At 33.8% G+C, this 26,749-nt stretch overlaps 1 protein-coding gene across 1 annotated transcript in view; it reads right to left on the bottom strand.

Moving 5' to 3' along the window:
• Positions 1-26,749, bottom strand: part of DNAH12 (dynein, axonemal, heavy chain 12) — a 130,284-nt gene that overhangs the window by 8,927 nt on the left and 94,608 nt on the right. Inside the window, exons 52-67 of the mRNA XM_012735164.1 lie at positions 23,594-23,835; positions 21,984-22,131; positions 21,506-21,651; positions 20,380-20,594; positions 19,504-19,696; positions 17,326-17,518; positions 14,471-14,643; positions 13,037-13,177; positions 10,270-10,428; positions 9,958-10,102; positions 6,969-7,119; positions 6,505-6,758; positions 5,876-6,016; positions 2,970-3,107; positions 871-1,104; positions 412-600 (exon numbers count right to left, since the gene is read on the bottom strand). Of these exons, the coding sequence (XP_012590618.1) occupies positions 412-600; positions 871-1,104; positions 2,970-3,107; positions 5,876-6,016; positions 6,505-6,758; positions 6,969-7,119; positions 9,958-10,102; positions 10,270-10,428; positions 13,037-13,177; positions 14,471-14,643; positions 17,326-17,518; positions 19,504-19,696; positions 20,380-20,594; positions 21,506-21,651; positions 21,984-22,131; positions 23,594-23,835 (2,862 nt within the window). The remainder of the gene's footprint in view (positions 1-411; positions 601-870; positions 1,105-2,969; positions 3,108-5,875; positions 6,017-6,504; positions 6,759-6,968; positions 7,120-9,957; positions 10,103-10,269; positions 10,429-13,036; positions 13,178-14,470; positions 14,644-17,325; positions 17,519-19,503; positions 19,697-20,379; positions 20,595-21,505; positions 21,652-21,983; positions 22,132-23,593; positions 23,836-26,749) is intronic.

Below are 26,749 nucleotides of genomic sequence, written 5' to 3'. Positions count from 1 at the left end.
GTTACTATAAAAAAAAAATGTTACCATAGTTTTTTTTTTTCCATTGAAGACACAAAAAGACCTGGTGAGACCAGAATAATTCCACTTTACATGGGTCTGTATTATAGGGCAGAAAAGCTGTGGCAGTTAATTTAGTGCTGGGATGCTACTTCCTGTGTTTCTTCTGTAGAGATTAGAACTATTCATTCCTTGAACTAGCAACTTCAGACTATTTTCTCCAGTTTGAAAAAGTAGTTCCATTATTTATGTTTAGAAATGGCAGTTAATCCTATGTTCAGTAGTTCATCCACAACTAAGGGATCTCAATCAAGGTTATAATGTTTCTAGATGGAGTTTTTTCAGATTGTATTTCTGTATTCTTTTTTTTTTTTAAATAATGTTATAAGCAATATATTTTAAGCTAAATACTACCTTTTTGAGAATACCATTGGTAATTTCTAATAGAATGTGGTCAGAACTTCCAGAGGATCCGGTCTGTTTTGAGCCACCCTGGGTGAGGAGCAAGGATTCAAAGAGGGTTTTCGTTTGTTGAAGATCTTTAGAGATATCAACATTTTCATGTAATCCAAATATCTCAGGGTGTTGAGTAAACGGAAGTTTCTATCAGAAAATAGATTAAATAAGCAATCACATTATTACTGGATATGTAAATTCATAAGTCATGTGTAGACCCAAAAAAGTTAAAAATCAACATCAAATATCAGAAGAATTAAATCTTTTCAATTTTCAATAATTACTAAAACTAGAGAAATGGAAAGTTGATTGAACCATAATACTTGTTTAACCTTAAACATTACAGGGGAATCTTTTACTATTTGCTTTTAGAAAGTCACACTCAGATATAACCTTATTTTTGGTGATATCAGTTACCTTAATGAACTCAATGTAGTCTTTATAGGTGCCTTTTGGAGGTGCAAAATAGTTTCCACTGGGAGAAAACTTGTAATGAGGGTTTTCAATTATATATGGGTTATAAAAATCAGCCAGCATAGTCAAGAGGAGTCGTCTGTCCCAATCATCTGTCACTCTTCCTCCATAATTACACTCTCCAGTTAGGTAAGAGATAGCTTCAAATGGAATTGTATCATATTCATTTAAAAATAACTGAAACAAAGGAAAAATAAAGTGAGGCAAACTTTTAAGTCTTTGCATTGTTTCAATTTTAACATGATCTTAGATACCTAAGATCAATTAATCATCTATCATCTCACTATATTCAAAGGAATGGGGTTGAAGGAAATTATCATCATTGGTGGGTTTTGGGTTGTTTTATTTTAAATCACTTTATCTGCATCTTAATTTTTTTCATAAATAAACACATATTGCTAGTTTGGAAGCCACTGTAATGACAAAAAATTTTGAAACTTAGTTAAAAACAAAAATATAGTTTAAAAAAACAGGAATTTTTCATGTCATTTGTATAAAACTTATTTGGGGGCACTGATTGTCAATGGGGTGATTTTGACAATATGGGGAGACATTTTATAATGTCATAATTAGTGTAAGGATGGGGATACTATGGGTTTCTAGTGGGTAAAGTCCTGGAATGCTACTAAACTATGCACAGTACAGCCGCCCACAACAAAGATCTGGCCCAAAATGACAATAGTGCCAATGCTGAGAACCAGCTGCCTCATGTAAGGTCTGTTCAAAAGGTGATGAAACAAAGCAATTCCAAACTTAAGTTCATACCAGAGTCTGGTTCACATAATATGGCAGCTCCGGTGACAGACAACACATATCTTTTCTAGCCACAATATTGTAGTCACAATAAATACTGTGTTGTATTCCTTAAAACAATATTGTATTGATATTCCTTAATACTGTAGTCACAATATAATATAATATAAAAAATCACTATTTGCATAGCTTTTACATGGTCTTACTCAACTCCCATGAAGGTCTGGGTTTATTTCTTCCAGTTCCAGATCCCATACTTTTTTCTTAAATATAGGAATCTTATATATATTGAGTTACTGGTTAAGAATTTTTCTACCTTATTGTGCAGGACTTAAAGCATAAGTGTTATACAATTAAGGGGGAAAAGTCTCAAGTCTCCAGAGCCAAATTAAAAGGGGGGTCTAATTTTTTAAGACTCCCAGTTTTCAGGAAGAATATACATGTCAAGAGATATGATTAGGAGTCTTGAGGGAAGATGATCTTGAGGGATAAGTGATTTGTGAAAAAAGGAAAATTTCTCCTTTTTTCTTTGGGGTTAGGGTAGGGCATATGTTCAGTGTGTCCCTTTCCTCTTCAAAACTGCAGGACCTCAAGTGAAATCCATGTTAAATTTTTGTCATATGGAAGAGGTAGACTTACAACTCATTCCTTTGTTACCTATCCTACTTAGCTATCAGTTTGCTGTCTTCCCCCTTTGGAGAGAGGTAGCCTGCAGGTATGACCAGGTGAAGATGGCTTAAAGATCAATCTTCTCTCAAATTCCTAGTTCTTGAAGAAATGAAAAATAGATTCAACCTATGTCTGCAGATTCTGATCTTGGACCTAGAAAGGTTAATGACACCAGAGGCTTCATGTCAGAGCCTGGTCAGAAGATGGACAATCCTCAGCGAACTGGTTATATACACAGTTTGGTGGTTTTAGCAAAATTTTCTCCAAGTGTAGGCTATACCAACTAAATTGGTCTTAAAAACCAAGGAAACAGGATTCTTGATAATATTTTTGTGTTGCTGAATCTACCAACTCTAGAATCTATTCTTCCTCTGCACAACTTTTTTTTATATCAGATAATAAATTTCATTATGGATAAAAGTTAATTTGAATAATATTTCCTATTACTTACAGGGAAAAAAATCCAAAAGGAGACAGTGTTTCATAGATATAACTATTACTTCTAGTTACACATCTATTATGGTATTGGGAGAATTCAGTAAGATATTCTAAGGAAAGGGAATCTGTAGGGTCTGGTACACAGAAATTCTCCATTGATGTTAGTTCCTTTCAAATTTTACCTGTAGTTGTTGAATACTGATACGTAAGTCTGATTCATTAAATCCATACGGAATATTCCAACCAAGAGGACCAAATTTCTTTCTCTCTTGAACAAGGGCATGAAAAAAACAAACTCCAAACAACAACTTCTCCCATGCCTTAAATATATAAAAATTATAGAAGAAAGAATTCTGGTCAGATTTCTACCAGTAAAAAGATGGGAATCAATGATCTTTTATTTTAAGATTCTATCCCCATTTATTTCTATAGACTTCTATTTTAAAAAGATATGCAATCTAAAATAATGCTTACATAATAAGTATTAACCTTTTGACTTAAAGAAAATCTCCAAACTAGGTAAATTATAATACTAGTTATTAAAAATATTTTATTACTCACCAGAATATTGACTAATACTACTTTGTTTTTTTCATATTTACAACTTCAATACTCTGATGTGATTTTGTAGACTTATTGGTATATATTTGAGATAAGAAGTGGAAGAGAATAATTAATCATTATGATATGAATAAATCCCAATATATAATTACTGATTTTGTGATTTCCAGTTGGAGATCATCTTTGAAACCATTATTTGTTTACTCTGTCCATGAAAATTTCATTATCTCATGTATGCCTATGTCAGTACTCTGAAGGAGTATGATCTCTTTGAGAGCTATTCAAATAAATTCAAAGTATGCTACATAGCATATATTTTAAGTTGACCATCTCAAAATATCTTCAAATACAGTAAAAATTCACCCAACTATTTTCATGTGTGTAGTAGAAAGTATTTCTATATTAAAATATAAGTATACCATAGCTTCACTGAATCTCATCCTCTTGAAATGTTATATATGAATCAAAACATATTTTATATATACTGGATGGATGCTTTAGTGAAACAATTTTTTAACTGAAGAAAATTTAATCAAAATAAATTGCATTATAACATTTTATGTTTCAAGTGTTCATTGTCGAGAACTACACATGTATTATATTAAGTTGACAATTAAATGTATTAAAATGTTTGTCAGGTGAAAAACCACTTGGCAATAAGATCAATAACCTTATTTGCATATATTTTCCACATAATGGGCTTTCTTAAGGAGTAATTCCTCTACATTTTAGAGTACATTTTAGCTGTGCTTATGGGTGAAAATTCTCCTTAGGGACAGAAAGTATAAAGGGGCATGCTTGAAGTGATATGCGATCAGTTTAAGATGAGACTGAACTCACAAAAAACTGTCTTCACAATTGTAGCTGTAGGTTAAAGAGATATGACAAAGGACATCTGAAGAGATTGCCACAGTCTTGCTAACTAGATTCAAATAAAAACCAGACTATTGTAAAAAACAAAAACAAAAACAAAACCCAAAAAACCTTATACACTAAAAAAATATTTTCTTAATCTCTTCTCTGGGGGGGGGCAGGTTTTTTCCCCCAAAGAGTATTTTTAAACTAATTTCTATATATTTCCGGATACCGTTGGTGACTAATTCAAGGGAAAGGCAGAAACTGCTGTCTCTATCTAAAAATACCATTGATCGAGGGGGTATGCCTCTGCTTTTTTTTCTGTGATGTGGTGCTGGTTTGTGCTGACTCATCCAAACTCCACTCCAAGGCATAAAAAGACTTTCACAATCTCACCCCAATATTACTTCCTATTCTCATTGCTTCTTGACCTTTTAGTTAAGATCAAGAGCAATATTACTTCCCACTCATTTCCTACCATTCTAGCCTAAATGAGCTGCTTGTTTCCCTTTCATACTTTTTAATTCTGTGCTGTTAGACATACTCTTGAACCTACTTCAAATGTCTCTTTCTTCATGAAGATTTTCTTTCAACAGCTTCTTTTCAAGAAGAGTTAATCACACAAAAGTGGGAAGAGGCAGAATGACCTAGGTACCAAATCCCACATCTCAGGTTTATGAGTTGAATGCCTTTGATAATTTACCTGAGCCCCAGTTTCCTTATTTAAAAAACAAGGTTGTAATAATACTTATATTATAGGAGTGTTGTAAGACTTGGAAACTACGTGAAACCTGCTGGGGCTCAAAAAAATGCTTGTTTCTGTTCCCCCTTTGTCTTCCCATAGTTCATAATTCTATTACAACAATCATTCCCAACCTTGTTAATAGTTGGACTTCTTTTGTTATATGTTTATTTATTTACACCAGCTCTAGAATCCCACTTTAGACTTAGTGAATCAGAATCTCCAGGAGTGAGACACTGACATCTGTAACTTTAACGACTCCACACTCCAAGTTTACGGGATTATGAATAAGCTTGCTTTGCATAGGTTTCCCTTGACTAGATTGTAAACTGCATTTCTTTACAGATAAAAACACCTTCCAACCTAGTCTATATCAATAATCAGTAACTTGCTTCTCATAAGTTTATACTTTTCCGTGTTTCTTAACTGATAAGAATTTAGGCAGGGAAAATGAGAGCTATTCACTGAAACCCTTAAGTCCCCAATACTATATACAAAACTATTTTCCATGGGTACACTGAAAAGCATTATTAATATGTCAAAATATCATTACTGGAATTAAAGTTCCATGAAGGTAGGATTTTTTGGGGGAAAATCTATTTGATTCTCACTACTTTATATTTGGGTACCTATGATAAACACATAAATAAATGATGTGAAAATTGATGATTAGTCTTAAGTTTAAACATACTACTGGATTTTGGTTTATAAACTAAAACACATTCATCCATGTAACAAATATTTATTTGAATGTCCACTATGTGGGAAGCAGAACACAATCTATTGGGAATAAAACGATGCAGTAGAGAGGTGCAATTTCTGTCTTCCTAGGAAATGCCTGAAGTTTAACATTATTAAATAAGATATTTACATTTTCATATGTTCTCACTATAAAAGCACATTTTAAAAGTGCCAGAGATTGAGAATTACCAGTTCCTTTCCCTGGCATCCGCTGAAAAATTGATCATCAGAAATTGGATCAGTTAGATATGATTGAAGGAGATTTAACCGAAGACCCGTGGGAGGTTCGTTAGTCATTTTTACTCCATTCTGTAGAATTGTTACTGGGAACTAAGACAAAATAGATAGAAAGCATTACTCACAAGATTATCACCTTGATTCCTAAAAAATGCATACATTAGTGGATTAATGACAGGCATAATGGAGGACTCCTGATAATTTTAAAACCTCTTACTGGTAAACCTTTAAAGTTGGATTAAGAAATTCAATGTGGCCCTCCCTGGTGGTGCAGTGGGTTAAAGCACAGCACAAAGAAGCTAAAGCCAGTTCCGCATGAGTTCGATCCCCTCCTGCCCCAGAGGATAGCCACATGTGTGGCAGACCTCTCCTGGCCTGCACGCTGTCCCCCTCTCAGCAGTGTACTTCGTCGATTTGCCTGTTCTGCTCCCCACTCTGTCCCTGGTGAATCCTCTCACCCTCCGCATCTCTGGCCTGTACCCCAGTTTTGTATGAATAAATAAATAAATCTTAAAAAAAAAAGAAATTCAACATAACAGATAGTGAGGCACATGTACTGGACTCCATAGAAATAAACATACTTTGGGGGATGGATAACTTGTGAGCCAAAGTCTAAAGGATGAGTTACAGGATTCAGGGGTAAAATCTTCACATATTTTTTCCAACATGGGCATCCAGGAGACAGCAAGGTGACAATTCTGTAAGCAAACCCAACTTCCTTCTTCTATTGCTGTCTTTATCATTTTTGCGGCAACTGGTCCTTGTCCCTGTCCCAGTGAAATAGCTTGAAAGTTACTTCCAGACATATCTTTATCATTTGCAAATTTCAGCAGACCTATGAGAGCACAAAAAAAAAAAATGTTTTCACTGTTAACTCTAAAAGTTATAAAATATGCCTTATTTTCAGTGTACACGTATTTATTTGTGGAAATCTCAATAGTTATCTTACCTTATAAATATAGAATTTACTAGCTGATTGATAATCACAAAAAAATGAGTAAGATTTATTTATGATTTCTTAAAAGTTCACCATATATGTACTTACTGGCCATGGGATCAGCTCCTGGAGATAGCACAAAAATTAAAGGAATGGTGCAATTTGAATCCAAATAACTCTTAGTCAAATCAAATGGTGGAGGTTCTACAAACTTTTTCCCTAGTTTGTCAGTCACATAATTTGTTATTGCTAGAGTTATCTGTTGAAGAGAGAAAATAAATGATCTTCAGGGTAGTTTTTATTTCACAGAACAATTTAATTATGACTGAAAACCTCAAAGAATAAGAGTATAATTGTTCAGAAAATGATGCAGTATATCATAGAATATCATAGGCAAAAACCCCTAACACAGAAAAGGTGCTTATAAATCAATAGGACAAGACTAATAAACAAACAAACAAAAAAGGCCAGAAGGGATGAATAGCTTATAGAAAATGAATATTAAACACAGAAAGATGTTGAACTTCAGTACAGCAGATACTGTAAACTATTTCCCTTTCTTTGTCTCTTTTTGGTAATTGAACCCCAAGTTTCCCCAGCCTTTCTTGCAACTAAATGTCATGTGATGATATTCTGGATAGAGGGATACAAGTAGAAAAATATTGGAAGTTTCCAGATCATATTTTTATATGGAATTTAGTAGTCTTCAGTATTCTTCCTTTTAAATAAAGGTGGTGTTCATGAGCCAGTTATCATTTTGCCAAGGACTACACTTTAGGGGCCTTCTCAAGGATGAGAGAAAATGTTGAGTTTCTGGCTGACCTCATGAACAGAATTACTTCTATAGACTTTTAAAAGAGAAATTGATTGTATTTAAGCCAATGTATTTTAGGTCTCTTTTTATAGCAGCTTAGCCTATATCCTAATTTTTTACCTATCAGATTTTTTACATAATTAAAATAATGACAATTTTTGAATTGAACCTGAGGCTTATTTCTTCACAGCAGGATGAAACCTGTTAGCTCAAAACCTGCTTTCACCAACCTCAATTGTTTTAAACAAAACTTAAATAAGGAGGTTTTTAGTCCTTGAAAACTTGCCTACTTTGAACCCAATATCTACCTGCATAGATTAAATAAGCCCAGAACATAAAAATCCCAAATGACTGCTGCCCTTAAGAGCTCTGACTCAGACTGTTAGGCATCATGGTACTAAGTAACATTACCTATCTTACATAAGCACCCTTTCTGAATGCCATCCCACCTTTTCCTGAGAATTCCCTTGCTCTCCTCCCCTTCAAAATAACAGATCTCTTCCTCAGCTTCTAGCATCAAGATAGAATCCTGAAATGATAGACATTTCCCTTGCCAATATGAAAACCTGTAATGCAGTATTTCCCTTGCCAATATGTAAACCTGTAAGTAATAACACTCATGTATACCACTGCCACCTTGCGGTCATATTTTTATCCTTGATCACCCCCAAATTCCTCAAATCCACAGGTTAGCAAAAATCCAAAAGATTAGTACCATGCTATGTGGGCAAAAGATTTAGGATACAGACATCCTCATACAATGCTATGAAATAGTAATCAAGTATAACTTTCATAGAAGGCATAAAAGATATATCTATAAAATGACAAATGGGCAAATCTTCTGAATAGGCAATTTTATTCCCAGGACTTTATTCTGAGAGGTATTTACACATATGATATATAAATGTTGAATAAAGTTATTCGTTGCAGCATTTTTAATAGTAGATAACATAATAAATACTGAAAATATCGATAAGGTCCATCAGTAAAAACTGGATAAAGTTGTTATGTTATATAATTATAAATATAATGAAGTACCATGCAATTACAAAATGAAAGGCTCTCTATGAAATGTACAGCAATGCAGGACTACACTAAGAAATAAGAAAAAGGTAAGTAAAATAATCTTATTTCTCACCTTAAGAAAGCAGAAAAAGGTGAACAATCAAAACCAAAAACCAGTGAAAGGACTAAATAATAAAAAGTAAAAGTAAATAAAAATAAAGCAGTAAATCCAAAATATTAATGAAACCAAAAACTAATTTTTTGAAAAAATAAACTAGAAAAATGTCTAGTCAAGCTCACAAAGAAAAAAAGGGAGGGAATTCAACAGAATCAGACATGGAAGAAAAGTTACAAAAAAATCTCAGAAATTTAGAGGAAATTCTTAGTGTATATAATTTGGATAAACCTGAAGGTTTATGTTAGGTATATCTTAGCCCTCTAAATCCTATGCAGTTTTGTAACCCATTGTTGCCTAAATTAAAAAAAAATAACTAAGAAATAAAAGCCACTCTTAGCTCACAGCCTACACAGAAACAGGTTGTGACTGGTTTTGGTCTATATATGTTATTTACTGAATGCTCAGTAAGCAGTATGAAACTATAAAATATTTAATGGAATACCCAAATCTTCAAAAATATCCAACATCCAGTCAAAATTACTATGTATTCCAAGAAGCAGTAAAATATTATCTATAACCAAGAAATAGATTAGTCAATAGAAACAGATTCAGAAATTTGTAATCAACAATTGAAAAACAGTTATCAGTGTAAAGAAATAGGTTCCAGTATTTAAAGAAAAATATTAATAGAATGAAAGTGAAATCGAATTAAAGAAAGGGGCAAAAGAAATTTCTAGAGCAAAACATATATAACATTTGAAACAAAAAAATTAATTGGATGGGATTTAACATTGATTAGATACTTTAAAAGAAGAAAACCACAAACTAAATGATAACAATAGAAACTACCCAAACTGAAGCATAGTTTGTACACTAAGATATTAGACATAATTAATAGAAATATTACTAAATAAAACACTAAAATAAAACAGTACCATAGGTGTATGGCTTATCAAGCAGTCTAAAGCAAATTTACTTGGAATCATGGGTCGGGTGGCAAAAAATAATTGAGGAAATAATGGCCAAATTTTTCCAAGTTGAGGAAAACTGGAAACCTATATCTGAAATGAGGGTGAACGAACAAATAGTAAAACTTTAAATCCAATAATTTATAAATAGCAAATTATCTGAGTTCCAAATAGAAAACATTTTTCTTTTACCTTATCAGGCCTTAAACATCGAAGAATTATAATTTTCTGTAATTCATTTAGGTTCTTATCCATAGGTTCTGGAAATTTAGCATTGTGTGGTTCTTTACTGTCGTAGATTTCCCGCCACTCAGTTACATGGTCACAAAAATGATCCCTAAATAGAACAGAAAAACAAAGCAATTATTCTTCAATTGGGAAATTTTTTGAGAGATTGCTGAGCCAGAAAATAAATCAAGATAGCCATAGAATCATTTAAAAACCACTAGATAACATATTTACACATTACTATTCAATGCCAAGTCATTAGGTTTAAACAACTACCTGAGTCCTTTGAAGGCAGGAAATTCACTTGCACGACAAATTTCCTCCCAGCTTTTATCCTGTAGCCAAGTTGGATCAGGATTTTTCTCCGCGCTCTGAAGGCTTACTCCTCCAGTTAAAAGAAACATCAGTTCTTGGTATTCAATCTCTTTCTTTGCTCTGTATTTCCAAAATAAGGACTGCTATAAATTGTTGATTTTAAAATGAAGTAAATTCTTATTTTTATAGCATATTGATAAAATAATTAGGACTGATTTAGCTTATTGCTATAAATAACTAAAAAGCTGGCCAAAATGAATGAATCAACTGCTTTTGGAAATTTTACAATAGCCAGTACAAGACTAGTCCCTGACAAAAAGGGAGACAAATAAGGTTATCCCTATGGTTGCTATAAATATCTTCCTAGAGGCATTTCTAGACCACATAACAGGGAGATGATAAAAATTAATTTGGCACTACTGCTGAGTTGAAGAAACAGAGATTAGAGTTAAGGAAGGCTGAAGGTACTGGAATTTGGGGACAAAATACCAGAGAGCAGGAAGATGCTTGGAAAGCAACTGAAGAATCTACTAAATGCCAAACCATATGTGAGTAGGGTGAAAAAGGCCGCCAAAGAATGCCTAAAAAGCTGTAGGGTTAGAATACACCTTTTAAATTACCACAGTTTATCTTCAGGTTAAATTATGCTATTACATATTATGTATCTTTATATTCCATCAAAGTATAGCCATCAAAGCTCTCATGGAAATATGAGTTATTATCAACCAGAGTTGAATCTTTGTTGAATTCCATAAGAATTCAGAGACTAAATCATAGAGATCAAACCTTAGTACTGAAGCTAGAATAAAGTCTATTTAAAACTGCCATAAGAGATCTTAAAGACAAGGCCTTGAAAAGCTCAAACTAATTCAGTGGTAATTTACTTACGAAAATAACTGTTCTTTAAAGTAATAATTAAAAAAAAAATGGTGTCACCAGTGTAAAATTCACAGCATCTATAACCAGCAGAAAGGTTAGTCAGTAGATATAAAAGTGATTATAGATGATATCACAGACAAGAATGTCAAAAGAGCTACTGTAAATATGTCAAAGAAGCTAAAAAATAAGATGAATATAATGGAAATAAATAGGTGATATAAATAACCAAATGCAACTTCTAAAGATAAAAAATATAATATCTGAAAGAAAAATTGATGTTTCTCCCCCCCCAATATGCATAAGTTTTAAGTACAGTAGTGAGTAGTACTGCACTATAAGAAATGTTAGAAGAACTTTCTGGTAGATTTAAATTTGAACCTACACAAAAAACATTGTTATGATTATTATTTAGTTGTCTCTAAAAGAAAATTGAATATTTAGAGCAAAAAAGCAATGTGCTATGGAATTAAAAACATAGAAGTATAAACATGACAACATTAAGACAAAAGCTAGGAGGGAGATTAAGTATTTTTGTAATATAAATTCTTCTTTTATGTGTTCACAACATATGTAGAGGAAATATAAAGATACATAATATGTAATAGCATAATTTAACCTGAAGATAAACTGTGGTAATTTAAAAGGTGTATTCTAACCCTACAGAAAATTAAAATTAAAAAAAATTATAACTAATCAAAGGGTATGAATGAACAAAGCTTTGAGAGATGAAAGGGATACAAAATATAGATGAAGGGTAAAAGACACAGGGAATGTGTGAGAAAATAAGATGGGTGTAATGAGAAAAGAGAATAAAGAAGAAAAAAATACGACTATTCTTTCAAAGCGTTTATAACAAGTAAGATTTAAAATGAATCACAAGCAAGATTAACTACTCTTTCCCTAAAAAACAAATCAAATGAATACTAGGAATTTGTATAGTGGGTACTTCTTGTGAGGATTCTAGTAGAGACTGGAAAAGAACACAAGGGGGAGCTTCTTACACAAGATCTGGCAGTCACACCCTTTGGTATTTAATCAAATGAGGTGAAATTTACTGCACATAAAACATGCCACAAATGTTTATAGCAACTTTATTTTACTTTTGGTTTATAGCAATTTCATATTCATAATTGTTAAAACTTGGAAGCAACCAGACATCTTCCAGCAGGTGAGTAAACTGCAGTACACATCTAGACACTGAAATTCAGTGCAAGAAAGAAGCTATCAAATCATGAAAAGACACTGAAGGACCCTAACTATATGTAAAGAATCAACCTGAAGGCCCTCCCTGGTGATGCTGCAGGTTAAAGCGCAGCACTAAGAATCAAAAAAAAAAAAAAAAAGCCACTTCAGCATGAGTTCTATCCTGTCCAGGAGGTGGTGACCCACATGGCGCAACAGACCTCTCCTGACCTGCCTCTGCTCCCCTCAGCATCATACTTCGCCATTCTGCCTGTTCTGCTCCCCACTTAGTTTCTGGTGAATCCTCTCACCACCCTTGCACCTCTGGCCTGTACCCCAGTTCTGTATGCACAAATAAATAAATAAATAAATCTTTAAAAAAAAGAAATCAATCTGAAAAGAATTTTTCTCAACTGATAGTTGCACAGATTTTTGCTTTGTAAGAATTTATGGAATTGTACATGCATATTTAAACTTTTCTATGTGATTCAAAAATCAAATGAACATCAGAACACAAATACTGTAAGGACTTTAGTTATCAGAGAAATGTGTAAGTAAAATCATGAAGAAAGCAGATCTAAAACATGATATACTTCTGTGGAAATCATCCTTAACAACTAGATTTGCCAGTTAGGTTTTAAAAGTAACTCAAAAGCATGAAACTTACAGAAGGAGGTTGGCACATAATAAAAAGGAAAACAGCAGCTTGTCTTTCTCAAATAGTGATCGGCATATATTACAGTATAAGTTGTATGTGAAGTGGTCATTTAAATACCGTAGACGCTTTTCCAAAATTTTGGATTTGTTACTAAAAATTAAAATAAAAGGAAAATATATGGAGTCCAAGAAAACTAAGGAAAAGTAATGAATGAACATGTAAATTGTATTTATTTTATCAAAGTATATACTATTAACAATTTAAAACCGCATATATGGCCCTCCCTGGTGGCACAGCGGGTTAAAGCACTGCACTGAGAAACTAAAGCCACTTCCACATGAGTTCGATCCCCGCCTGCACCGGAGGTGACCACATGGCGCGGCAGACCTCTTCTGACCCGCCTGCTGCTCCCCTCAGCAGTGTACTTTGTCGATCTGCCTGTTCTGCTCCCCACTCTGTCTCTGGTGAATCCTCTCACCCTCCACATCTCTGGCCTGTACCCCAGTTCTGTATGAATAAATAAATAAATCTTAAAAAAAATTTATAAAAAAAAAACCGCATACATGCATGTAAAACCCATGACATCTAGATAAACTTTCTGAATTTGTACCAATGTGAAATTTTTAGTTGTAATAATGTATTATGATTATACAAGATGTTACCACTGGTGAAACTGGGTGAAGAATTACAACGGGCATTCCCTATGCTATCTCCATGAGTATTTCTAAGAACCACATCTTTTATTTTCATAGTCAAAACATTCCCATCTGGTATGTCACGTCAGAACACCCCTTCCTCCCCAGACACACACCTCACACACACACACACACACACACACACACACACATACTACCTTCCTTAGATTTCTTTTCCAGGTCTTGCCTCATTCCCAGTCCACAGTTTTTTAAGTAAGCATCAGAGGAAGCATCAGAGTATGCTTTTCTCTCTCTCTCTTACTTACACAATACACACATACATACACACACAGTTCTTTCCATATTTTTAATGCTCTATAATTAATATATATTACATAAGTAAGAACATTATGTCAATATATCAACAAAGGGAACTCTTAAAATACCTTTTTTGTTTTCCCCACAAACTTAAATGATGTTTATTTAAATTTCAGCCAGTTGTCCCATCTCTTTGCTATCTTTTTTTTTAAAATACAATAGTTTATTTTTATATCATTTTGTGTATTTTTCCATCTCAGTTGCAATCCCCTTGGGCTTCCCATCACCAAATCACCTATGTATCATCACCATAGTCCAGTGCATTTCCCTCCCCACCACTGTTGTTGATCCCATTACCCACTCCACCCCCACAAAATGTCTGTCTCTGGTATATAGCTGTTCATCATTATCATTAAAAAATTACATACTTATAATGGAAAGGTTGGTAAAATTCCAACCTAAGGAGGATGAATGAAATTAGAGAGTTTACCTGTCATGAATAGAGTTGATATAAAGGTTCACAAACCAGGTGAGAGAGTACTGATACATAGGATCAATGTTAGCCAGGTCTGCAATGCTAAAGAATAATACTGAGGAGTGTTTAGCAATGGGCCTATAGCCTTCTCGGGACTCTGCTATTTTATGTTCTGTTTTTTCTGCAATCTAGAAAAGAAAAAGAAGATTAAGAAATGTAATTTAAGCATGTATTTTCATCCAATGAAGTTTATATTAAAAAAATACTCCTGGCCCTCCCTGGTGGTGCAGCGGGTTAAAGCACTGCACTAAGAAGCTTAAGCCAATTCCGCATGAGTTAGATCCCTGCCTACCCTGGAGGAGATCCACATGGCATGGCAGACCTCTCCTGGCCCGCCCGCCTGCTGATCGGCTCCCCTCAAGCAGTGTACTTCGTCAATCTGCCTGTTCTGCTCCCCACTCTGTCCCTGGTGAATCCTCTCACCCTCTGCATCTCTGACCTGTACCCCAGTTCTGTATGAATAAATAAATAAATCTTAAAAAAAATACTCCTTAACTCAATGACAAAATTATGGAAGCATAGTTTACAAAAATAAAAAAGATTGAACTTTAGCCATGGAAACTGGGGCTGTAAAGCATACTTTAAAACTTACAGAAAATGGGCCTTCCCTGGTGGCGCAGCAGTTAAAGCACAGCACTGAGAAGCTAAAGCCACTTCAGCAAGAGTTAGATCCCCCCCCCACCTGTCCTGCCCACTGCTCCCCTCAGCAGTGTACTTTTGTCTATCTGCCTGTTCTGCTCCTCACTCTATTTGTGGCGAATCCTCTTGACGCCCCTGTACCTCTGGCCTGTACCCCAGTTCTGTATGCACAAATAAATAAATCTTACCAAAAAAACTTATAGACAATGTTTTGCTTTTGTTCAATCATATAAATTGTGGTAAAAAAAAAGAAAAGCAGGGAAAAAAAGAAAAGCAGAAAAAAAAAAAGAAAAGCAGGCTTTATATGATGTGAACGAATCTTCTTTTGAAGATGTTTTTTCTTACATTGCATGGGTAGGAGAGTGGTGGAAGAAAAGAAAGACATTATGATTTATTAAATTTCTCGCATTTAAAAATATTTATTTATTTATGCATACAGAACTGGGTACAGGCCAGAGGTGCAAGGGCAGAGAGAGGCTTCACCAGAGACAAAGCCAGGAGAGAACAGGCAGATCAACAAAGTACACTGCTGAGGGGAGCAGTGGGCAAGACAGGAGAGGTCTGCTGCGCCATGTGGGTCACCTCTGGGCAGGGGATCGAACTCACACTGAAGTGGCTGCAGATAGATTTCAGGGCTGGGTCCTAACCCTTTGCACTACCTTTATAAGTACTATAACAAATAAATACTTAATCTCCCTTTCCTCTTGAATTATAGGAAATAAACTCATAAATGTTCCTTTGCCTTTCACTCCTTTGTAAAAACAGTGTGGTGGGCCCTCCCTGGTGACACAGCATGTTAAAGCACAGCACTAAGAAGCTAAAGCCACTTCCGCATGAGTTCCATTCCCGCTGCCTGGAGGTGACCACCTGGCGTGGCAGACCTCTCCTGACCCACCGGCTGCTCCCCTCAGCAGTGTACTTCGTGGATCTGCCTGTTCTGCTCCCCACTCTGTCTCTGGCAAAGCCTCTTGCCGCCCCTGAGCCTCTGGCCTGTACCCCAGTTCTGTATGCACAAATAAATAACTCAAAAAAAAAAAAAAAAAACAGTGTGGTGAGAAGATGAGAAGTTGTTTCTGCTCTTGGACAGGGAGTGGGAAAGAAGCTAGCTCAGCCATGATCCCTAAATGGGGGCTTTCACAGTACACTGAGGTATTACTCCTTTGATACTCTTAATGAAGGGAAAAAAGTTTCCAGTACACCTGACCAGAAAACATCATAACCATCAAATTCATATAAAGTAAAACTCAATCCAAGGGGAAGGGTGGATTTTAGGATGTCCTCTGTTCTAGAGCTGGAGTGCATGGGGTGGAGAGTGGCAGATGCAGAGGGATACTTAGCAACGCAAACAATTTCTATTTAGGTTTATTTTTACCTTTTAATTACTCCAGTGGTATTATGTATTTAGTTCATTAGGTGGGCAGAAGTATTGAAAAGTATGAAAGTCAAAGAAGTTAGCCTATAGAAAACATACTGTAATATCATTTAAATGTGTGAAATGTTGCCTCAACTACCCTTAGTGGGCCCTAATTCAACTATAAATTGCAAAACATAACTAATAGCTAAGATCTCTTTCATGTATAACATTGTCTACAATTACTTTTCTATTAAACCTGTACTATAAAAAATGTTTTTGGCTGTGTGAGGTGACTTTGTAATAAAGGTGTTACTGACTATAGACCACTTGTCTCCCTCCACCTGTCACCCCCAACTCTCAACTTCCCTCTCCCTGATAATGACAGGCAATGTCACAAGAACATCCTTATTGGTTCCTAGAATCATGGCCAGTCAACTAGCAATTACCTACATAAATTACTTCAATAAGGAACAGAGGTAGGTCAAATTCTCAATCAATTTTTAGGTGAGGAGTCAGCTAAAACTTGAATGAAACTAACTAGCTGTCTTATCTACACAATTCTTTTAAAATTATATTATTTGTAAATCTTTCATTCTAAATGTTTATCTTGTGTGCATAGGTGGCATATAAATCAGACCAGGTTATGAGTAATTCATTAGTAAGATTATATTCTTTCATGAGTGTAAAATTAGTTTCTATGTTTTAATATTTTATAAATCATTTTCTTTTCCAGTATGCTTTGTACAACATTTTCTTCAGAGACTGGGAGGAATTGGAATCATTAAAATTGAAAATTTTCTAGGATTTTTTTTTTTACCTGCTGTTTCTTTGTTATCTCATTGGACATATTTTTAGCGGAGTCTAAAACTTTAATTGCACTTTCATCTTCCAAAATGTTTCCTTCTGAAGATGACAGTGTTTCTAATATTTTTCTTTCTATATCCTTTAGTTGTTTCTTATTACTTGCAGATTGAAGAATAAGAGCATTTCGTTCTTCTTCTAATTCTGGTCTAAAAAGAGAAAAATTTAGTTAAATCTATTTTATCTAAATTCTTACTTAGCCATTATATGTCACAATTTTATAGATATTTAAATAATTCTGTAGATATGCAATAAAAACTAAAGTGATTAATGTCTTTCTTAACCTAGGGGAAAATTATTTCCATACAATTAATAATTTGAGAAATTAAAGCCAAAAATTAAATTTATATGTTAAAATATTTCATTTATGTCTTTAAAGATGGTGATAATATTTAAGACTTTTCATATGACTTAGCTGAGTATGTGAGAATAATAAGAGGTGGAGAAATTCAGTGTGTGAAATTTCTTATCAATTACTTATTTTTTTATATTTGGTTTAATTTTCATCATTTCTTCAATAGTAGACATAGAAAGGCTAACTCATTATATAACTGGATCTTGAATTGAAAGGTAAAATTGGCACTTATGTGGTATGTAACTTCAAAAATAACATAATCCATTTTGCAACATCCACATTACAAAATACATAACATGTTTATGATTTGGAATCTGAGAAGGTGGAATTAAAACAATGGAAGTAACAAAGTTTTTTGTAGTTACATATTTTCACTCTTAATTTGATTCATTCAATTAAACCATTTTATAATGTTATAATAATCTTCAAGTAGAATCAAGGATTTCTTTCAGGAATGAATTCCTTACTAATATCTCTTCTAGGTGTCATAATATTTTTTCTGATTTGTGAACTCCATTAGTAGCGTTATCTACAAAAGTCAAGTCATGGAACCAACTTTAAGTGTTCAAAAGTACACGACTGGATAAAGAAATTGTGGAGTATAAATTCAATGGACTACTACACAGTAATTAAAAAAGATAACAGTGCCTTTGGTACATGATGGATGGATCTTGAGGTGATTATAATAAATGAAATGTTAGAAAGTGAAAGACAATTACCAGATGGTTTCACTTATTTGTGGACTATAAATAACTGAAGAATGGCAAATGACAACAAAAATAATTCTTAGACTTTGTGAAAATATACTGGTTATCAGAAAGAATATGAGGGGGGAATAGAGTGGGGATAGAATAAGAAGATAGGACATTGGCACAGGAGTTAGATGGTGAGTGAACATGTACACATATGAAGGTGTGAAAATGTACCCCCAAAGTTATACAGAAATCTATATGACTGAAAAATTATAAAATAACATGTGTTAATAATAGAAAACCTCAGGGAAAACAAATTGTATGAAGGAAAAAATAAAAATTCTCCATCATCCTACATTATCAGGGATGATCACTGTTAGAACTCTAGCACATTCCTTCCCAAGATTCTTTTCTTTGTATTTATGAATAACCACAGCACATTAGTTTTTTTTAATGAATTATCCACAACAGAGTTTAAAAATTTTTTTAAAATATATTCATTATATCATCCTTCATTTTTGTGCAATGTATGGTTTCCCCTTGAAATTCCTATATCCAGTTCCCCTGTGCACCATCACCATGGTCCCTTTTGCTCTTCCTACTCCTATACTGGTCCCTTTCCCTCCTCCTCCCCTATAGAATCTATGGTTGCCTAATGATTTTGATTTTTACTTTATTATAGTTACTTTATAGTTACTTCATTATATAGTTTTATATGCTACTTTATCATTCTTATTCTAGGTATTTTCTTATTTCATTAACATCCCATAAACAAGTCTTTGAATACATTTCTGGTATTTATTAATAGCATAAATTCTTAGGGGTGAAGTTTTTGCTCGAACAATGAAATATAAAGTTGAAACCTGTATCATCTGAATCCTACTATCCATACTCAGAACCCAACAGAACATAGTTGACTTATAACTTACTTGTTAGATAATGGATATATTAAAGCATTTATAATTATTTAACTTAAAATAACAAAATACAAAATTTGACAAAGTTTTAAAATAATTTTATAACAAAAGTATTAATAGTATACAAATATTGCTCTCTATGCCATATGGGTACTCTAAAAGATACATACCTCTCTTTTGCAACAACAATACCTAGTAACTGATCTTCAAGTCCTTCTGGAGTTATCATGAAATTGAGTAAAGACACTTTTGTAGCCAGTTCTGGCATATAGTGTGGATTTCTCAGTTTTGTGGTGATATAAAACTTGAAATCAAAGGAATACTCAATAATAATCTCACCAAGTCTGATGCAATCAATGCCACCTATATTTTAACAAACAAATGCATCAGTAAGCCAAAGTTACACAGCTCCTCTCTCCATGTTAAGGTCTTAACTGAGTTATCAATAAAAGTTCTGAGGTAATTTTAAAAGAATACTGGTGTTACAAAAGTCACAGACATACAGGCAAGTAAGTACATGACAAGATGCACTCATCTGGGGTAGCATAAACCATTTTAGTCATACAGCCATTTAAATCAAGATTTCTTTTGCACTTATTTCCTCTATCAATTTTCAATCATGATTCCAAAGTTGTTTGTGTCTCACTAAAGCTCTTAAAGGTACTAGAGTTTGGCAGAGAAAATTTTTATAAACAGAAAGATATAACATAGGCAATGTTTATCTAAAGTCAACTCTGGCCTACATTTTCCATCCTTAGTGATGAAATTTTAATGGTTCATCATTACAAGAAAAAGAAAAGTTAGGCTGGCTTCAACTTCTTTATAATTGTTAGGAAAAATAGTCTTAGCAACAGTGGATGAAGAAATGAAGAAAGGCAAGATTTTTTTTAATATCTGAGCAAAATTTACTCTTGATACTTGTTCCAAATTTCCTTTCACCCATAATAATGACACAGAAGAACTGAATTTTATTATTGTTACATTTATGTAGTGGTTTTCTTGTCCCAAAGCTATACTTTTACCAACAATTATCAATTGATTTCTACCTTGTTTAAAAGTTTGTCTTAGTAGTAAAGGTTCCAAAGATGGATCCAATTCTTCAGCAACATTTTCTAGTAGAAGTGGAGTTCCAAATTGAATGCAGTTTTCTAATGTTCTCATATAGTCTGAATCTGATAGCTTAATAACATTAAGGTGATTTTCTTTCTCAGAATTTTTGATCCACTTATTGGCTTGACCCTGGGGATCAATCATTAAAGGCCTAAAATACAATAAGAAAAAATTTGAGAAGATTAAGTAAATGTTGAAACTTCTTTAAAATTATATAATTTAATTATCACCATCAAAGTTTTCACATACATCATCAATATTAATAGTATTAATTTTCCTAAAGTCCTGTAAGATAGAGGTTTTTTTTTTCACTTAAATTACTTTGCATTTTGAAATGAAGAAATGTAGTTACAGGGAGTATACTGTCCAGAGTTCCAAGGTTACAAACTAGTACAATATCAGAAATAGGGCCTTGTGAATTTGTACTCTATAATATTTTCATTACAATATATCATTTTCATGGTAATGTTAATACATTATTTTTCTTAATACAATATAAAAATATTTTCAACTTTGATCTGGTTTATATCTGAGATCTATTTAGGAATTATTTTTTCTAATGGAAGTAAGGAAAAGACTTGAACTTGGTGTTCAAAAACATATCATTCATGGTTTTAGGTGTTCGAAATATGATGTACTTTCTTTTTCCTTGATGATCATGACTTTCTTAGGTTTTTCTTGTACTCAGTACAGTGCATTAAATTTTCTTAAATTATTTTAAGTACAGGAAATTGTCCCTTTAGCTTTCCTAAACCTTTGCTTATTCTTTCAATAACTTCTTGCATTAAAATCCTTTCTTTTTGCTTATGAATAAGTTCTTTAATCAAACACTCCTAGATAACTATGCTTTTATTTTCTTTCCCTTTCAAAAGTAAAATCAATTCAATATTAGCAAACTAGTTATTTTCCTGGATCAACCTGTCATAAAGCAGAAAGAATAATGAAGTATCAATTGCAGATTCTACGGAGGTGGAAGCTATGTGTGCTTATTTTAAAAATTCATTGTTCCTCTATGTTTGAAAACTTTCAAATAATAGAAATATAATGCTCTGTGTTCCTTACCAACGCCTGGCATTATTAACAATCACTCCATTATCTATGGAGAAAGTATCTGTTGGTAATCCAGCAATATTCCAAGCTCTAATTTTTACTGGGTCACCCAGGGTCTTACTCAATGAGAACTCCTCTGAACATGGGATTCTTTTCTTCTGCAAGAAATAAACAAAAGTTTGATATTTTCTTTCATGTCTTTTGATTGATGAAGTTTTAAGATACTGGTTTTATTATTAGATTTTATTTAATTCTAATAATTTTAAAATAATAATTTTAAATAATAGATTTTAAGTAACTTTAAGGAACAAAATAACTGAGTTACATATAAGATCATAGAAGTATTTTTCTGATCAAAAAAGATGCAAAAAAGAGCAAAATATATTTTCAATTGTTTCTTTCCTTCTCTGTTCTTATAATTGTCTCATCCACTCAATACTCCATGTTCTTTGAATGTTCTAAAAAGAAACATGAAATATAAAGTTATTACCTTGCACAACAAGCTCCAATCTTGTGTACATGTTTGTCGAAAGCCAGAAGTGAAAGCACCAAGGTAGGCTATTACACCTGCTGATACTAAGACATCACCAGTCAAGTTTTCATATACTATCTGAATATCATTTGCAGCTTGAGACCATCTGTGAGATCAACCAAAGCAGACTCACAATAGAAAATAATGAAAGAGAGTAACTGAAAATCAAGGGGTTTCTAATTCAAAGTCTATAACAAAAGAACTAAAATCATTGCGTATTTGCTTATCTAAAATCAGGAGATTTGATCTTCTCCAGCTGCAACATGTTATAATACATATTTATTTTATGTGGTTGACAATCTACTTTTCATTACTAGAATATTAGTCATTTCTTACAGAACTTGATACTTCAGAATAAGAAAAACCAAAATTGAACCAGCACTCTGTCATTTTCTCCAGTGTGGTTTGGATTAGTGGCCCTGTAATTTGTTTCAATATTTATTATTAAGTAAAACATAGGAATATTTGAAATTCGTTACTAAAAAGTTGCATAGAAGCTGACATACTATTACTAAGGTTGGTATTTTTCTATTTAATGAAAATTAAAAAAAGGGCATCCTAACACCACCTACATTTAGACTTTAAAGCCTGGTCAAAGGCATGATACTTTACCATACCATTCATTGAACAAATAAAATTAATAAATGAGATAGCTAGCTAGTGAGTCCAAATAAATCGATTAGAATAACCAAGTGAACCATTTATACCAACTACTTCCAAATTTTTTTAAAAAGACTTATTTATTTATGCATACAGAACTGGAGTACAGGCCAAAGTTGCAGGGGTGGCAAGAGGATTCACCAGAGACAGAGTGGGGAGCAGAACAGGCTGACTGATGAAGTACACTGCTGACGGGAACAGTGCTGGTGGGCCATGAGAGGTCCGCCCCGCCATGTGGGTCACCTCTGGGGTGGGGATTGAACTCATGCTGAAGTGGCTTTAGCTTCTTAGTGCTGTGCTTTAACCTGCTGCACCCCCAGGAGGGCCCTACTCCCAAATATTTTAAGAAATTTTGACATTCATAAATTAAAAATAATTGTACAGTAAATACTATCTTATCACTTAAATTAAAAATTGTTATTATTGGCTGCTTTGGTTTTTTTTAATATATTTTTTAAAGATTTATTTATTTATTCATACAGAACTGGGATACCGGCCAGAGATGCGGAGGGTGAGAGGATTCATCAGAGACAGAGTGGGGTACAGAACAGGCAGATCGATGAAGTACACTGCTAAGGGGAGCAGCGGGCGGGTCAGGAGAGGTCTGCCTCGCCATGTGTATCTTCTCCGGGGCAGGCGGGGATCGAACTCATGCAGAAGTGGCTTAAGCTTCTCTGTGCTGTGCTTTAACCCGCTGCGCCACAAGGGAGGGCCAGGCTTCTTTGTTTTTGAACTCATTTGAAAGCACTAGCCTTTCCACTTTTCATCTCTCCTATTTGGAGAGGCCTGACCAGGTATCTAGTAAATTATTCCACATTCTCAAGAAATCATTTAAAATCAGTCATAATAAATATCCAAAGAAAGTCATGTATCAAATGCTTAAATCTGAAAATGAAAAGAAATCTGACCTGGATTTTTCTCCTCCTAGTCCTCCAATTAGTTTTGAGGCTCGTTCAAGTTTTCTGGCACAGAGTTCTACCTGGTCTTCTAAACGAGCCTTTTCCTCAGTTTTTTCAATAAATACTTTCTGTAAATTCTCCAAATGATGTTCTACTTCTGCCAGTTCTTCTCTCTTCTGATTCAAAAGTCCCATTATTTCACCTAAGGCTTTCTGAGCTTCTGTTAATCGGGCTTTCTTGGGAGCTACTACCTGTTTGGGAACAAAATGTGAAGCTATAATGTATTATGTAAAGTTGACATCTGTATAACCCTTTATGGACGTTATGCATTAGAAATATTTATTATTGGGCCTCCCTGTGGCCTTGGGGTTACGACTCAGTGCTATCAGTGCTATCACTGCTAGGGCCTGCTTTCAATTCCCCAGCCAGGGAATCCACATATGGCACAGCAGACCTCTCTTGTCTCACCTGCTATTCTCCTTAACAGTGCATTTCAGTGAATCCACCTGTTCTACTCTTTACTCTGCTTCTAGTGAATTCTCTGATTCCCTTCTACCCCAACTTCTGATTTATACCCCAATTGTTCTTGCAAAAGTTTAAAAAAACTATTACTATAAATAAATTATGCAAAATAATCATTTTACCTTAAATCATATATTTGAAAACACAAAGCAAAATATTTATATATCTTATAAAACATAAATCATTCTGGACTAGCAAACTGTCATCTAAAAAATGGATAAATTATACTAACAAATACCATATTATAAACATCTCAAAATAATAAGTTGCTCTCAACTATCATCCAAGACTGAGAAAGACATGTAACAGGAATTATAAATGTATAAAGTATATGAATATGGCCCCCCTTTTTTTTTCAATTTCTAATCCTTTAATCTTTCCAATCTGCCCAAGGCAGACATTGGGGAATTGATACTGATAGAAATACCAAAAAAAGCCTTGTTATTCAGCTTTACTACTAAATTGAATTTCCCTCAAAAAATGTTGAAAAAAAAAAAACTTAGTTGAGAGTAAAGGGATTTTTTTAAGTGTTTATTTTATTGTGCTCGTTAGTATATCAAGAACGGAATTTGGCCAACTTGGTGTACTATAAAGTCACTGTAGAAATAACTTAGAAGATGAAAGAAAAGAAAGCATTGTCAATTGGAAAAGGAGAACTAACTCTTCTGGTACATTTAGTGTCTCATACTGAAGGCAAGGTATGAGACACTAAATGTCCTATTTCTTCTTCCCTGGGCTGAGATCCTGAAGGAGGAATGTGTTAAATAGATAGCAGAAGCTCCATTTTCTACTTTTGACTTCAGAGGAGATCTTACTGAATACCTCCCTTTAACTCTTAGTACAAAGGAGTACTATATCAAAAATAATAATAATGGCAGTGTGGAGGTGTAGAGTATGAAGTCAGGAAAGAACCTGATAATTTGACTTCTCTGCTTTATGGAGTAGATCCAGAATATTCTATTTGCCTATGGGACAAGTATAAAAAAGCTACATTCAGAGATCACTGATCTGCCATAAAACTACTATGGGGAGAAACAGCAATTCAATGGAAGTATACCCCAGATAAAAGTTAATTTTATTTCTTTAACAGGTCTATGTATAAATAGAAACCAATGATCAAAATTTCTACTTCTTATAAGGATGTGTTGTACCTTATTAGCCTAATCATTCATTCTACATGCTATACTTCTAAGCGCATTACCATGTATTTTCGCCTTCCTTTTTATTTATATTTCTGGCTTCCCTGAATAGTCATGCAAGATATATTGAGCAAAGCTAGTGTTTCCTTGGTCCTTTGCTAGTTAACTAGGTAAATGTTCTTAACATTCTCTGCTTTCCTAGAAATCTGACATCGTATGACTTCATAAAGTGTACCTTATCAATGCATCCCATTGCTTCTTTCCATACTCTGCCTTTTAACCTTATGGATCTTACTTCTGACCCTGAGTCAACGTTTTTAAATTTAAAAAAAAAAAGGTAAAATTTATTTATTGGTCAACCATACATGCACAAAACTATATAATTTTAGGTGTTCAGTTTCATACCTCAACATGCTCATATACCCCTCTATATTCCCTCCTCCCTGTTAACTATCATGTTTTTCAGAGTCCAAGATTTGTTTTTGTTGTGTTTAGCCATTTTTATTTTCTCTGGTTATTTATATTCTATAAATGATCGAAGCTACCCAGTTATTATCTTTTCCTTTTGCCTTATTACACTTAGCATTATCTTCTCAAATTTCATCTACATTGTTACAAAGGCACAATTTCAACTTTTTAAATAGCTGAGTAGTATTCCATTGAGAATATTATCAATACTTTATAATTACTTTATCTAGTTGCCTGTCATTGGGCATTTGGATTGAATCCATGTCTTGGCTATAGTGAGTAACATTGCTATGAATGTAACAGTGCCTAAATCTTTTCATCTTAGTGTTTTCATATGCTTCAGCTAAAGAATTTTGTTTTTTCTACTTGTATTTTTAAGGAACCTCCATACTGTTTTCTGTAAAGACTGCACCAATTTACATTTCTACTAGTAAGGAATGATGGTCCTATTTTCACCACACCCTCACCAACATTTATTCATTCTGTTCTTTTTCATACAGGTCTTCTCACAGGTGATATCTCATTGTGGTTTTGATTTGCATTTCCCTGATAATAAATTATATTAAGCATTTTTTCATTAGTCTATGGGCCATCTGAACATCTCTTTTGAAATATCTATTTAGGTGTTCTGCCCATTTTTATAAAAGATTTATTTATTTATGCATATAGAACTGGGGTACAGTCCAGATGTGCAGGAGCAATGAGAGGATTCACCAGAGACAGAGTGGGGAGCAGAATAGGCAGATTGATGAGGGGATCTGCACTGAGGGGAGCAGTGGGTGGGTCAGGAGAGATTTGCTGCTCAATGTGGATCACCTCCGGGGTGGGGCAGAACTCATGCTAAAGTGGCTTTAGCTTCTTAGTGCTGTGCTTTAACCTGCTGGGCCACCAGGAAGGGCCCTTTTGCCCATTTTTTGATTCAGTTTTTCTTGTTGTCAAGTCATGAGTTCTCAATGTATTTTGGAAATTAACCCCTTGTCAGATGTGTAATATACAAATATCTTTACTCAGTCCATAGTTTTCTTTTTTTTTTTTT

Source organism: Condylura cristata, unplaced genomic scaffold (genome assembly GCF_000260355.1).
Source record: "Condylura cristata isolate star-nosed mole 26May11 unplaced genomic scaffold, ConCri1.0 scaffold00004, whole genome shotgun sequence".
NCBI classification, from domain to species: Eukaryota; Metazoa; Chordata; class Mammalia; order Eulipotyphla; family Talpidae; genus Condylura; species Condylura cristata.
The sequence above is the reverse complement of the archived record's forward strand: the minus strand, read 5'-3'. Positions and strand labels throughout refer to the sequence as shown.